Here is a 14,867-nt window from a genome sequence, read left to right as displayed (position 1 = left end):
TCACTAAGTTTATTCTTCAGAATCTTAAATCCTTCAGAGAACCCCTATACAAGCTAAGTCCCAAAACCCAGAGGCAATAGCTCTTCAAGAACAAAAACAAGATGTGTCCCCTCGTCCATGTAAATATTTTAAATAATTATAAAACAAATTAGTCCCTAAGAAGTCATCCCTGAAACATAAACGAACCTACATATGTATCCAGTCTAACTGGCAGCATAATCATAGAGTGAAACTATTCTAAGTGACTTTAAAACAAGGACTGTAGAGTCCTTATGGGATATACCCTAAAGGCAAAACAAACTAAAGATATATATATATTTTAAACAGTTTTCATATTCTTGATGGTATTGGTACTTGTTTTCTGAGGTTGTTGTCTGTAAATTGTGGAATAAGACAAATGATGAATTATCTTAGTGTCATTAAATATCAGGCTTTTCGAAGAGTCTACTCCTGAGTACCTCTTTGTTGCTCAGATGTGGCCCTCTCTCTCTCTAACTGAGCCACCTCAGCAGGTGAACTCACTGCCCTCCCTGTTACGTGGGACCCGACTCCCAGGGATGTAAATCTCCCTGGCAACTCAGGATATGACTCCTGGGGATGAATCTGGACCCGGCATCATGAGAGTGAGAATATCTTCTTGACCAAAAGGGGGATGCAAAATGAGACGAAATAGTTTCAGTGGCTGAGAGATTTCAAATGCAGTCGAGAGGTCACTCTGGTGGACATTCCTATGCACTATATAGATAACACCTCTTAGGTTTTAATGTATTGGAATAGCTAGAAGTAAATACCTGAAACTACCAAACTTCAACCCAGTAGTCTGGTCTCCTGAAGACGATTGTATAATAATGTAGATTACAAGGGGTGACAGTGTGATTGTCAAGGCCTTGTGGATCACACTCCCTTTGTCTAGTGTGTGGATGGATGGGTAGAAAAGTGGGGACAAAAACTAAATGACAAATAGGGTGGGATGGGGGGAATGGTTTGGGTGTTCTTTTTTTACTCTTAGTTTTTATTCTTATTCTGATTCTTTCTGATGTAACGAAAATATTCAGAAATAGATTGTGGTCATGAATGCGTAACTATATGATCATACTGTGAACAGCTGATTGTATACCATGGATGATTGTATGGTATGTGAATAAATAAAACTGAATTACAAAAAAAAAACAAAAGAATCAGGCTTTTCAATGTAGACTAAGGAGAGAGATGTGAGAAAAATGAGATGGGGGAAAAACTCAGTTATTTCTGAATCTGAACTGGAAGGATTAGCATGAACTCATGGTTTACTTCATGGGAGAGAAAGAAAAATATATTTACTAGCTCTGTTTACAGAAAACACCTAAAATTGGCCACCGTAAGAGCAATGAGAACTCCTATCATCCACAGCGGAGTCTCTAAAAATCATTTCCTACTAAAACAAAGCAGTGCTCATAGGTGAAAGTCTAATTCTAGGTCTGGGATAGGGAATGTAAAAGATGAGCCTAGAAATGTTTTAAATCATACCAGAATGCAAGGAAATGATCAAAGACCACTAGAATCTTAAAAGGATCAGAAGTTAACTTGAAAAGCCCCCTACTAGCCAAAAACAGGATAATCTGAGCATCATTAAAGAAAATGTTCAAAACTTATCGAATATGCTTATTTCAAGGACTCATAAAGACATTAAACAAATAAACAACTAAAACAACAAAATCAAGAACCCCAACTGATCACTTTTACTGTTGGAACTCATTCTGAAAACTGATACATAAAGATAAAAGTCAAGCATGTATCCTGCCTTTCCTATATAAACTGTATCTCAGGGTAATTAAATAGTTGATGAGAGGAGACTTCTCTTCATAGAATTATTCCAGCTAATGAATGAAGAAGGAATAATAGTTCAACATTTTATAACCTCAAATGAAATTAATGGATAGGCAATGATAATCGATAACTACTAATATCATAAGAAGAGAGATAATCAAACATTATGTACCTCCAAATGAAATGACACAATACCACCTAGAAAGTATTCTTGCCAAAAAAAATCAAAACAGAATTTGTTTAGGATTCTAGTTCTAATTAATAGACAGAGGAACATGTTAAAAGACACCATAGGGATGCAATCAATAAAATCCAAACCACAGAAATGCTATAGGATAAATGACCCAGTTTTTTCAATAAACAAGTTGCAAGAAATTAAATAAATAAATAAGTGGGAAGAAGAACCTATAGATTAAAAGAGACTTAAATATATCAACCAAATGCAGTGTATAAATGCTGTATCAATCCTGATTCAAACAAAGTAACTACAAAAATAAAATGAGACAATTAGGGAAATTTGAACACTGCTTGAATTTGGTGACATTAAGGAATTACTGTTAAATTTTTCAGATGTGATGTCATTGTCATTTAGTTCTTTATAAGTCTTTATCTTCTAGAGAAAAAATTCTGAAATATTTATAGATGAAATGATATGAAACCTGAGATTTGCCTCAAAATAATTATGTTGGGGATGGAGGTTATATATGAAACAATGATGGCCTTGATAGCTATAGTATGGAGAACCATAAGGATCGACTGTACCTTTGTATATGGTTGAAATTTTCCATTATAAAAAGTTGCTAAAAATTGTAGTGTATTTGAATAATGCTTTGTTATATAGCTCAGTGTTTTCTGAGTTATACAATGCTCTTCACACTAACCTCCTCCTGTCTGGATTCTTGTCATATAAGCCACAGCTTTCATTTGACTCTTTTGTTGAAAATACAAAACAACATACGTACTCTCACAACCTAATAACCAATGCCTTATCACTAAAATTTAATTTATTTTACACATGCAACCTAACTTTCAACCTGAAAAAGTTATAGTGCCTTTTAGTTCATTCAAGATTATATATATTTTAATTTATACCACTTGAGGTAAGCTTTCATTTTAAAAATGACATTGCACACTCACAGATACAAACACAAACAACTCTATCACCACAGCTGGCAGACACTAAGGAAACTAGGCATTATCAGTTGTATTGCATTTCTAACTTGAACATGCATCTTTTGTGGCTTTTCCACCAATCCTGTGATATAATCTGGAGATTAGCAATGACGGAAGAACATTTATTTTTTACTTCCTTCTCACTTTAAGACTACAGACAACACAGCTCTAGGTTGTTATGAAGATGTTCATCAATAAGATTACAGATCTAAAGACATGGATCAAAAGAGTGGTCTTACCTGTTGTCTATATAGTGAGAGTTTGCCTTCAATTGGCTCATTTCTCATCATTTTCTTTTCAATCAGCTGATTGATCTGAGTATTTATTTCATTTATCTAAAACAGAATTAAAGTAAAAAATGTTAAAACACTCCCTATGATTACAGAAAGTAAATGACATCTGGCTAAGCCAAACTCTGAATTCAGAATTCTTAACATCAGCAATTTGATGGAAGGAACAGTTTTCATTAATGCTGAGAGTGAGTTGCTATAATTACTGTTAGAAAAAACTTATATTTAATAGTACAATTATATTTTAACATATTTCAATTATTTATCTAGATTTAACTATTCCTGTCTAAATTATCCTAATGCATTTTACATGAAAAATGTATACATTATTATCAATAAGGTGATATGTAAAATGCTAAAGCTATCTCCTCATTAGGTCATGCCTTTCAAGTCACTGCAAGTGATAAAAATAAGTCTGGACAAATATCCCCAAGGGATTTAATACAAGGAATTCATGAACCCAGCCAACAGTTGACACGGATGACAGCTAAAAACTTTTCCCGTTCTAACGATCTAATGATTCTATGATAACTGTCATTTATCCTGTCATTCATCTAAATCTTTCCAAAAAGTAATAAAATAAAGATGATTAAAATCAATAAAAACATGCAATACCTTGACAAATTTTTTTTAATTACATGGCTTTCAGTAAGAGACTAGGGATCTCCTGTTAATTCTATGACATTAAATTTGAGCTATATCTGGCTTAGTATCTAATTTCTCTACATAAATTAAAAGTAAAATGTTCAGAATTATGGATTTAATGGTAGTGACTATTAAGCATGAATTAAGTATATTAAGGAATGTGGTGGTTTGGAATTGCATGTACCCCATAAAATCATGTTCTTAAAGCTACTCCATTCCTGTGGGTGTGAACCCATTCTAAGTAGGATCTTATGATGAGGCTACCTCAATTAAAGTGTGAGCCACCTCATTCAGGATGGGTTTTAATCTTCTTACTGGAGTCCTTTGTAAATGGAATGAATACAGAGAGAGAAAGCCACGGAAGCAAGAAGCTGGAAGCAACCAAACCCGGAAGAGCAGGGACAGACAAGCAGACGTAGCCATGTCTTGCCAAGTGACAGAGGAGCCCAGAATCGCCAGCAGCCAGTCTTTGGGAAGAAACCACTGCCTTAATGATGCCTAGATTTGGATGTTCTCACAGCCTCAAACTGTAAGCTAACAAATTCCAATTGTTTAAAGACAACCCAATTCAAAGTATCTGTTTTGAGCAGCCAAGGAAGCTAAAACAGATTAGGTTTTAGCTAAGATGTTGATTTGGAATTGGGTAACGGGTAAAGGCTGGAAGAATTGTGACCTGCCTGATAGAAAAGGCCTAGATTGTTTAGAAAAGACTGTTGGTAGAAATACGGATGCTAAGGTACTTCCAGGGAGGCCTTAGAGAGAAATGATGAATGTGTCATTGGAAACTGGAAGAAAGGCGACCCTTGTTTTAAAGTGACAGAGAATTTGGCAAAATTGAGTTCTGATGTCAGATGGAAGGCAGAATTTGAGACTGATGAAGTTGGATATTTATCTGAGGAGATATCAAAGCTAAATGTGGGAAGTGCAACCTGGTTTCCTTGCAGTTTACAGTAAAATGCAAGAGGGAAGGGATAAACTGAGAACTAAAGTCCTGGGCACAAAAAAAAAAAAAAAAAAATAGAAATTGATGGTCTCGAAAATTCTGAGCTTCCAGAAAGCAAATCCCCAGGGAACAGAGCTCCGTGTGAGGGTTTAACTAAACATGGAATCAGTCATCCATTTCAGTGCAAGTCAGGATTGGAAGTGCAGTTATCCAGAAAGGATTTGTGGAAAGTTCTTTTGTCAGATGGTTTGGACCCCTATGTACTTCATGTGAAACCAACACATTTTTTGTAAGATCTGTATGAATGGAATCACTGGAAGCTTAGACTAAAAGGGACAGATCAAAGAAAAAATGACTTCAAAGGCAGACCCATGGAAACTGAGGTCTGGACTAAAGACATCTTCTTGGGCCAAGAGAGTGAGCCCAGCCATGTGTGTGTGTAAAGGGTGAGTGTGCCCCGGCACTTGGAGAGGGTGGACCTTCTACCACATTGTTCGGCAAGAGTGCTACCACTCCAGTTTTTTTCAGATGCCTGGGGGAAGACAGAGAATCTGGCTGCCACCCCAATGCTTGATGAAGGTGGGGCCTAGGGCCCAGGAGTCGCCACAATGCTTAAAGAGGATGGAACTTTCACTCCAGTGTTTGAGAAGAGCAGGGCCACTGCACAACCACTTGGAAGGGTTGAGATTGTGGCTCCATCAGGCCCAGAGGACAAAAGATAGTTCTACAGATGACTCTCAGACCTTGAAATCTAATGGAGCATACCCTGCAGGGTTTCAGAATTGTTTGGGACCGGTAATCCATTTTCCTTTTAACTTCTCCCTACAGAAATGGAAATGTTTAACCTATGCCAGGATAGAATAGGTACAAATATCTGCTTTGTATACTGGTAGCAAATAACTGTTACTTAGGTTTCACAGGCCCACAGATGGAGGAGAATGTGTCCCCAGGATACACCACACCTGTAACCAATTTTGATGAGACCAGGTACTGAGCATAGTTACTGAAATGACTCAACGCTTTGGGATATTATGATGGAATGAATGTATTCTTCAAATAGAAAGAACATGTCTTTTTGGGGTCTAGAAGGTGGAGTGTGATGGTCCGGAACTGTACGTATCCCAGAAAATCATGTTCTCAAAGCTAATGCATTCCTGTGTGTGTGTGAGCCCATTGTAAGTGGGATCTTTTGATGAGGCTACTTCAGTTGAAGTATGACAAGGAATTATCAAGTCAAAACCTTTCAAACAATTTTCATGATACTTACTCCCTATTAAATTATCTATCTATCTACCTACATCTGATTAGTGCTTTATTTCTAGGGAACAAAAGTGTTATGACACTAGGTTCCAATGAGCATTACAACAAAGTTTACTAATTCCAAAACTGGTACACAAGGGTAAACAAAAAATATTAACTTAAAATATAAAATTGCTATGATGTTATTCTTCAAATAAAAATTTAAGAGATTTATTAATTTAAATATATTTAATACATTTTACTAATTACACAGAAACCTATGAATCAACTCATATATTAATTTATATGTCCAATTTACTTAGATTTCTAATTAGTTGACTATGTTTTTGTAACACCATAAAGAATTAAATAACAGCACTACATTCTACAATTCCTCATAAAAAGAGTTATCGCTCTTAGTACAGAATCAAGAGTGGGACACTGTAGGAAACAGTTCACATAATTTTCACAGGACTGGAGGTGAGATAAAATTGAGAGTTATAAAAAGAAGATGATTGTCACTTACCTTAGATTCAAGTTCAAGAAGATCAGAATGGCCCATAGCTGGCTCTGAAACTACTTTTTGTAAAAAATGTAATTCTTTTTTCTTGTTCTCTAATTCTTTAGGAAATTTTTCAGTTACCATATATGAATTAAACTTTATCTCCTCATCTAGCCTCTTCATTAAACCTTTAAAAATAAAATAAACGAATATTAACCCAAAGAGTAGGGTATAATGATATTGTTTTGAATGTAAGACCTAGATAGGAAGGCATATGTCTAAAGCATTCTAATGTAGTACAATAAAAGATTGGCCAATAAAATCTTTTGATAGTAATTAGAATGATAAAGAGGCAAATTAAACAATTTACATGGAAGAATATTTAAATAATTATAGAAAAAGGTAATATGATATTTCAAAATTAGTCTAATTATTTTAAACCTCACAACATACAAAAATAACATTTACAGATCCAGATATATTTTGGGGTCATATTTAGCCTCCTAAATATATAAGAAATCCATGAACCAAAAATAATAAGCTAATGATATCTAACCCAGGTTCTCTCTTATGTAAGAAAGAAATCATTTACTCTTTTTCTTTTGTAATACTCCTGATGCAATTTATATTTCTATTCTAATACTTCATAAATGATAATACATTATAATTTGTTAGCTTCAAACCAATGAAGACATTACTAAAGGTACAACAAATTAAAACTTAAAAAAGAGAAATTATCTACATTCATAAATGTTTTAGGCTTTTCATGGTTTGGTTTTGAGTTTTTAAATGATTAGTTTACAGTTAAGTAGCAACTTAAATTATGTATTTGAGATTTAATAGTTTTCTTATTTTGGCAGAGTGCACAGATACACACACACAGATTTTCAATGAAGAATGGCTCTGTTATAAATTCCCAGTCTAGAGAGCTTTAAAAAGTTTATTTCAAATCTTTCCATTACACATTTACACATTCTGGTTTGACTTTTTAAAACACTGGATTTCCGGTTTAAGTAATCTATGTACTTAAATTGCATAACAAATCTGGCCCAAAGCCTTAAAATTATTTTTAGTTCTGTTGTGCTACGCATATATTAACATGTAAAAATTTATTCAAGGCAAATTCACAAGTTTTCCATTCATCTCCTCAACTTCCCCCCTTTTTTTCAGAATTGGGGAAAGGGAGGAAAGGGAAAGTATTTAGAGAATCATACTATAATTAGGCACTCATTCCTATGTGGTTTCCAATTAAATATACATCCTGGCTTTTTTGGCTATTAGATTACTAGGTTTTCCATCTTCAAGTTCTTAAACATACCAGATGTAATCAGAGATGCAAAGAATCAAAGCCTAAAATATTTTCAAAGATTTAAAATTTCTAAAAAAAATTTTCCTCTATTAAGAACATTTACAGTTTTAGAAAAAGCAAATTATTCCATAGTGACAGAAAGCAGATTAGTGGTGGCGAAGGGATGGGTAGATGAGTGGGAGAGGGGCAGTAGAAACATTTGGGGGGTATGGATACATTCACTAGCTCATTTTTCTGATTATGGTGATGGTTCCCCCAATGTATTCATCTATAAAACTTATTAATCATATACTTAAATATGTGCACTTTATTTTATGTCAATTTTACCCAGTAAAGCTGCTTAAAAGGTCATAAAAAGAGTTTTCATTATATTTTAAAATTCTTCTCTTAAAGAATTTAGCTTAGACTTTGAAAAATAGTGATGTGCTGTTTTTTTTAAGAAACCCTGGTGAAATTAAATATAGGTCACTAAGACGTCAGCAAACTTTTTTATTAAGCCCCTTCTGAAAATATCTCACTGATCCTACCATAAATACCCTACTATAATGAATAAATGGCTTCTCTTATGTAATAAATCTCACTAATGTGTAAAGTATAAAGGTAAATTAACTTCAGTGAATGTTTTAAAGTAAACTGTCCTGATTTAATGACTGCCACTCTGCAAAAACAAATTACATCGTTTCACTAAATATATTTTTTATGTTATTTAAAAAGAAAGCAGAAAGAAACTTATTGCAAGTCATTTTTTGTCAGTAAAAATTTTAGATTTTTACTGGTTCAATTAAACATCTGATTCCATTAAAGATCTGTTTAAATACTCTTTTCCTAAGCTGTTAAACACAACCCTTATGGCTATTTCCCACTACCCAGAAAGATGTCACCAAAGCAGGAATTCCTTCACTTCCTGCACCCTCTTCCACGTACACCAACAAAATACACATATCACACAGATCATATCTTATTTTTATCAATATTTTCAGCCATTTTTTTCTTATTTGCTTCCCCTCCTGTCTGTGGAGAAGATGATTTTCTTCCCATCTAGTTAAGCTCTCTAACGCACACCCTTCCCAACTCCTTATATAGCTCTCTCATCTTCCCTCAACGGAGTTATTTATTGAAGGCCTGCTATGTGCAATTTAGTGTGCTAGGGCCTGGAAACACAAAGATAAATATGACTTGGTGATGACCCTCAAGTCTCACTTTTCCACCTGAATCTTCAAATCTTGATTTGTCTGATTCTTTCCTTCAGCATATAAATCCACCATGGCCTGCCCTCAAGTTGGGCACAGTACTGACTTTTGCCTTCCTTTCAAAACCAAGCCTTTGGAGGAAGCCTACATTTTATCTCCACTTCTTCACTATCATTTGCTCTTGGGGCCCCCCATAATCATGTTCTTTCAGGCTACTGTGCTCTGTGTGGAATAGAAGGCCTTCCATAACCCCTTCACCTTTCTAACTTTACCTCCACTCAGTTGCCACCAGGTCCAGGCAGCCATCTGACTGCATCACAGTGAAGGACCTTGCCTCTTGGTTCTCCTAGAACCCTGGGGTCAGCTCCATCAGAGAGTTATCACACTGCCTTGTAACTGTCCACTGCTTGCCATTCCTCTATTAGACTGTGAACACTGTAACAGAAGTACCTTTGTTCTCTATTCCTAGCACTTAGTACAGAACCTAACATTTGGTAGATGCTCAACAAAATATTGAATTAATGCACTATGGATTTGGGGACAATTACTTAACAGTGTAATTCATTTTACTGTTTAACAGCATCTACTTTCAATGTATTACTTACATTAATATTTTAAGCCAACATCCCTAGATGTTGCCAAAACAGAGATGCCAGAACAGAACAATTTATTTGCCCATTTCATTACCAAAAAAATGATAATGGATTTCCTGGCCCAAACAATTTCTATTTAGGCTAGAAGTGGAAGCCAAGGCAAAATAAAGTCTATCAACTCAATTAAAAAATGAAATATTGCTAATACTACAAAAATTCTTGTATATTCTGTTTAGTTACCAGAGATAAAACACAACACCAAGAAATACTTGAGCTAATAAAATTGAGGATAACAGATACTGTAAAAACACATATTTGGGCTAACAATTTAAATTACATTAAACTGTGTTGATCAACCAATTAATTTTCTGCATACCAAACCCTTCAATTCTTGTATTAATTACCTTTATATCTAAAAAATTTACTATTAATAGTAACTGCTAATAATTTCTTAGCAAGAATAAGCCTATACAAATAAATTGCTTATTGATTTTACTTTTTAAATGACTGTAATTTGAAGATTCACCTTAATTTTTTATAGTAGAGACAAGAAGGAATCAATATCAGATGCAAACAACATATACTAAAAAGATATATATTATCCTACCCTTAAAGAGGAAAAAACTTAAAAACTTAATTTTCTTTTGTACTGAAAATTAACATTTTCCTAAAACAGTAAAAACTTAGTGAATAAATAATCAGGTGACACCAACCACTAAATGCACAGCAATTTACACAAATTGTATTTGAATTTACACTTACTGAGGGGGGTGAGAAAATCCGTGGAAAGTCACTAGTAAATATGTATCAACCATACTTCTTATAGAGATCACTGAACTGGTTTCTTAAGTATCTATTAAAGATACCTTATTAATTTGATTCTAATATACCGTCAAATATAAGACACCATCAACCAAATTAAAAATACCCTGTGAAATGTACTTACATATATACATATATAAATTGTAAGATTCATCCTAATTGCAAAAACAATTAAAATGAGAAAAAAATGTGTCTAGAATTAAAGAACTACTGTATTATCTTGTTTAACACTTCAGGATATAATTTTCATACTAGAAAATTCACTCATTTAAAGCGTACAATTCAATTTACAGAGTATGCAACCATTACCACAATCTAATTTCAGAACATTTTTATCATCCCAAAAAGAAACCTTGTACCCATTAGCAGTCACTTCCCATTCTACTCCCCCACAACAACTGCTCTCCCACCCAACATGCCCCAGCCATAGGAAACCACTAATTCGCTTTTTGTCTCTACAGATTTTACCTGTTCTGGACATTTCCTATAATTGGATCACACAATATGGAGTTGTTGTGACTGGTTTCTTTACTTAGCATAATGTTTTTTAGGTTCATTATGTTGTAGCATGTATCAGAGCTTCATTCTTTTTTATTGTTGAAATATATTCCGTTGCATGGATACATATTTTGTTTATCTATTCATCAGCTCAGGGACATTTAGATTGTTTCCACTTTTGGGTTACTATGAATAATGCTGCTATGGACATCTATGCACAAGTTTTTGTGTGGATATGTTTTCAATTTTCTTGGGTAGAATTAGGGGTGGAATTGGTGGGTCATATGGTAAATCTATGATTAATATTTTGAGGAACTACCATAACACACCATTTTACTTTCCCACCAGGTATGTATGAGGCTTTCAATTTCTCTACATTCTTGCCACAACTTGATATTGTGCCTTTTTAATGATAGTCATTCTATGTATTTTATCTTATAGTATAATATTGAATAAAATACTACAGAAAGATGAACTAACTCTATGAATTAGATTATTTACATTGGAAGTTTTCTCCAATATGAACGAGAGTTATGCACTGCTCTTCCAATATGCATGGTCTCCCTTTGGATAAGCTAAAACACTTTTTAAATGCCTAGGATGGGTTCAGTGATATAATCTGAGGCATTAGAACAGTTTTATTCTCTGTGTTAAGTTCAGATGATGAGAACAGAGCCAGGCACAATATGGAAAACATTCAATTTTAATAGTCCACCATTTTATTCTTTTTCTTTATAGTTCTAGCTCTAAAACAATGTCCACATTTTTTCCATCCATCTTCACATGACATCCATCCCAAGCCCTTTAAATACTCACACTTCAGAGAGCCTTTCTCCACTGTGTTTATCATTATTTTCACCCTTTGGCTAATAAAACTGGATGGAAATTTAAAATCCCCAGGTGAAAACCTAAGGATGTCTTTATCTGGGCACTCATTCACAGCTAGGAAACAATGCTCCAAAATGCTAAGATATCATTTGACTATAATTAAAATGAACTAATTGGTTACTTGTAGGAAGACTCTTGATTCAAACTAACGTAACATAATCAAAGGAAGTTCATACTTTCTGATGACCAATGTCCTAAAATAAATCTCACTTACTTTCAGGCTTTGCATCTGCTGCTGCATGGCGCATACTTTTCAGCTGGTTTTGTACTCTTTGCAATCTCTGCACTGCATGAAAGAGCTTTAAAATAAAATTAGATCCATTACTTAGTCTATCAAAACCTACTACTCATATAGGCAAGGTCCATATAATTCTTATGATATAAAAGAACTAATAATAAGAACTAAGTAAATTACTATGTTAAGACCAAAATATAACTGGTTCTCTCAATACCTTTTCATGTAAAAAAATTTTTAAAAAGCTTTCAGAAATTTTTCCTTTAGTTAATTGCTGAATTTGGTGATGGGGTGGAGGTGGGATTAAAAATACTTGTTAAAGAAATAGATGTACCAGGCTTTTCTTGTTTTAACATGGTTTTATTAATTCTGAGGAATGTCAACATTCTCATAAATGATGTCTCAGAATCGGAAACTGATACTAAGTAACCTTTCAGATGGTTTGGACAACATAGCTCGCTGAGGCAGTGAAACTACTATGATGCCAGGTCAAGCTTTAAAAGAGAGTCAGATAACTAAACTACCAACCTAGTAGGAAATGGAGCCGATTTGCAATATATTTGTAATGTCTAAGTCTACCCAAATTTTAAGATAGACTTTAATAAATAAATGTAACACTTTCTGGCTGATTTGTTTTTCCTTTAAGGCAATGTCTAAAAAATGTGGAGTGTGGGTGATTTGGGGCCTTTTCATGATTTGATTTATTTGCCATTGGAATGAAGTTTACAGGGTCCTGTGATCAATGGAATAGAAAGGATGTTCTCATAGCCCCAAACTCTCAGGAAGCCCTTCAGAAATTCCAGAAGTTAACCTCACTATTTAACATTACAGTGACTCTTCTGTAATGTCGGGAAGACATGAGTTTAAATAGTACAGAACCCAAAAGGTGGCACTGATATTGCTGTTAGTGCCATAAAATATTCTTGATAGTAAATGAATAATTCCTCACATTAACAAAGTAGAAGAAAATGTGAACATCTACAATTCTAAAATTCTTCTATCTCTATATTTGAATTATCCGGAGGAACTATTTCCCTCATGATGAGAAAATGAACTTTTATGTGGGTACCTGATTCTTTTGTTCCTGTTTCTGTTGTGCAAGAAATTCTTCCCTCTCTTTTTCAACTCGAAGTTGCCTTGCTATTTGAAGCATCCGTTGATGATTCTGAACTGTCTCCACCTACAGTAAGGGAATAAGTAGTACATGTTACTGTCAGGTTTCAGAAAAAAAAAATCAGCATGTCACTTGAATCAGATATTCACTTATTTCCTTTTGGTAAACAGCATTTCCTAGGGATGACAGTAAAGCTCCAGACTCCAAGTCCTTAAAAGTTTTGGGCTACTGTCTAGAGAGATTTCCTTTCTGTCACTGTTATTCTGAGTCCATTCTCAGATATACACCATGCCTGGATTAATCTTTATCTGCATTCCTAAATCTTTTGCACGTCCTTGGGACTTGGCGCCATCATCTTACAGTGTTAATTTTTGCCTTACCCTTTTCTTCAAACGTTCAACTCTCTTAATGAGCTGATCCTTTTCTTCTTCCATTGCACTAATATCCTAAGAAGTAGTAAAAAGAGGGCATTATCAGAACAAGTATTCCTAGTCTGTAGAATTCAGATAAGATTTTTATATGCATATACATCTACCATTTTCATCACTTTTAACCAGAGCATTAAGGAACAAATATCATCTTTTGGATGAAGGACATTTCTATCTTTCTCCCAGGGTTCTCTACGCAAAGTAATCTATTTGGCAGCTTGGTGTACAATTAGAAAAGCTACTGAAACAGGTTATAATGCAGCAAGGTGAAGATGCCAACCAGCACTTTGTATTCTGAGTCCAAATATGGGCAGATGATTTTTCAAAAACCATCCATCACAGAAAGTGTGCAGGTCTAAATACATGAACAACAGATGCTGACATCCCATCTGCTGTTAAATACCAAATCATATATTCTGCCAATTTCCCAATATAATTATTTTTAAGGCTATGGTGTTTCCAAGACATAAATTTGTGCCTGGTTTTGCCAATTAACCAATTCCCTTCCCGAAAATAAAGACTTCAAAAATAAATTGTGCTTTTTTTTTTCCAGCTATTTCCATTATTGTAAAATACAACATACATATAGAATGGGGTTAACTTTCATTGCACAGCTCACAAGCAGTTATATAGGTAATTTCAAAAATTGTTATGGGTTATAGTTTCACAGTTTCAGTTCTTTCCTTACTGTGCAATATAAGGTATATACAAAAAGGTGACAACTTTCAAAACACAATTCAACGAGTAGCTACAGAGCAAATTGCAAAGGATGTTATAGGGCACAGTTCCACCATGTCATTTACCTCCTTCTACTATTCCAACACCTCAGCATCTAAAAACATATATTTATATAAAGTTTCAGTATTCATAGACCTTTATAAACCTTATCTTGTTTGTTGCCACCCCTTCCTCTCACTTAATCTCCTTCTCCATCTTTAGGGGTGTCTAGGCAGTGAGCACCCTAACTTGTTCATATTAAAAGGCGGTGTTGAACCTCTTAGGCTTTAATGTATTGGAATAGCTAGAAGTAAATACCTGAAACTACCAAACTCCAACCCAGCAGTCTGGACTCCTGAAGACAATTATATAATAATGTAGATTACAAGGGGTGACAGTGTGATTGTGAAGACCTTGTGGATCACACCCCCTTTATCTAGTGTATGGATGAGTGGAGGAATGGGGATAAAAATTA

General features: G+C 34.4%; 1 protein-coding gene across 6 annotated transcripts in view; it reads right to left on the bottom strand.

Annotated features, from left to right (window-relative positions):
- The window catches only part of IFT81 (intraflagellar transport 81), a 112,667-nt gene that overhangs the window by 88,072 nt on the left and 9,728 nt on the right, over positions 1-14,867 (bottom strand). For all 6 annotated transcript variants that reach the window (XR_005214047.1, XM_037817254.1, XM_037817250.1 and 3 more), the window contains exons 6-10: positions 13,628-13,693; positions 13,203-13,313; positions 12,113-12,197; positions 6,623-6,786; positions 3,219-3,314 (exon numbers count right to left, since the gene is read on the bottom strand). Coding sequence is in view for 5 of the 6 variants with exons in the window: in XM_037817254.1 (XP_037673182.1) it covers positions 3,219-3,314; positions 6,623-6,786; positions 12,113-12,197; positions 13,203-13,313; positions 13,628-13,693 (522 nt within the window). In the remaining variant the exon portion in view is untranslated. The remainder of the gene's footprint in view (positions 1-3,218; positions 3,315-6,622; positions 6,787-12,112; positions 12,198-13,202; positions 13,314-13,627; positions 13,694-14,867) is intronic.

This window comes from Choloepus didactylus, chromosome 23 (assembly GCF_015220235.1).
Source record: "Choloepus didactylus isolate mChoDid1 chromosome 23, mChoDid1.pri, whole genome shotgun sequence".
Classification (NCBI taxonomy): Eukaryota; Metazoa; Chordata; class Mammalia; order Pilosa; family Megalonychidae; genus Choloepus; species Choloepus didactylus.
Note: the sequence above shows the minus strand (reverse complement) of the source record. Positions and strands in the feature narration are given on the sequence as shown.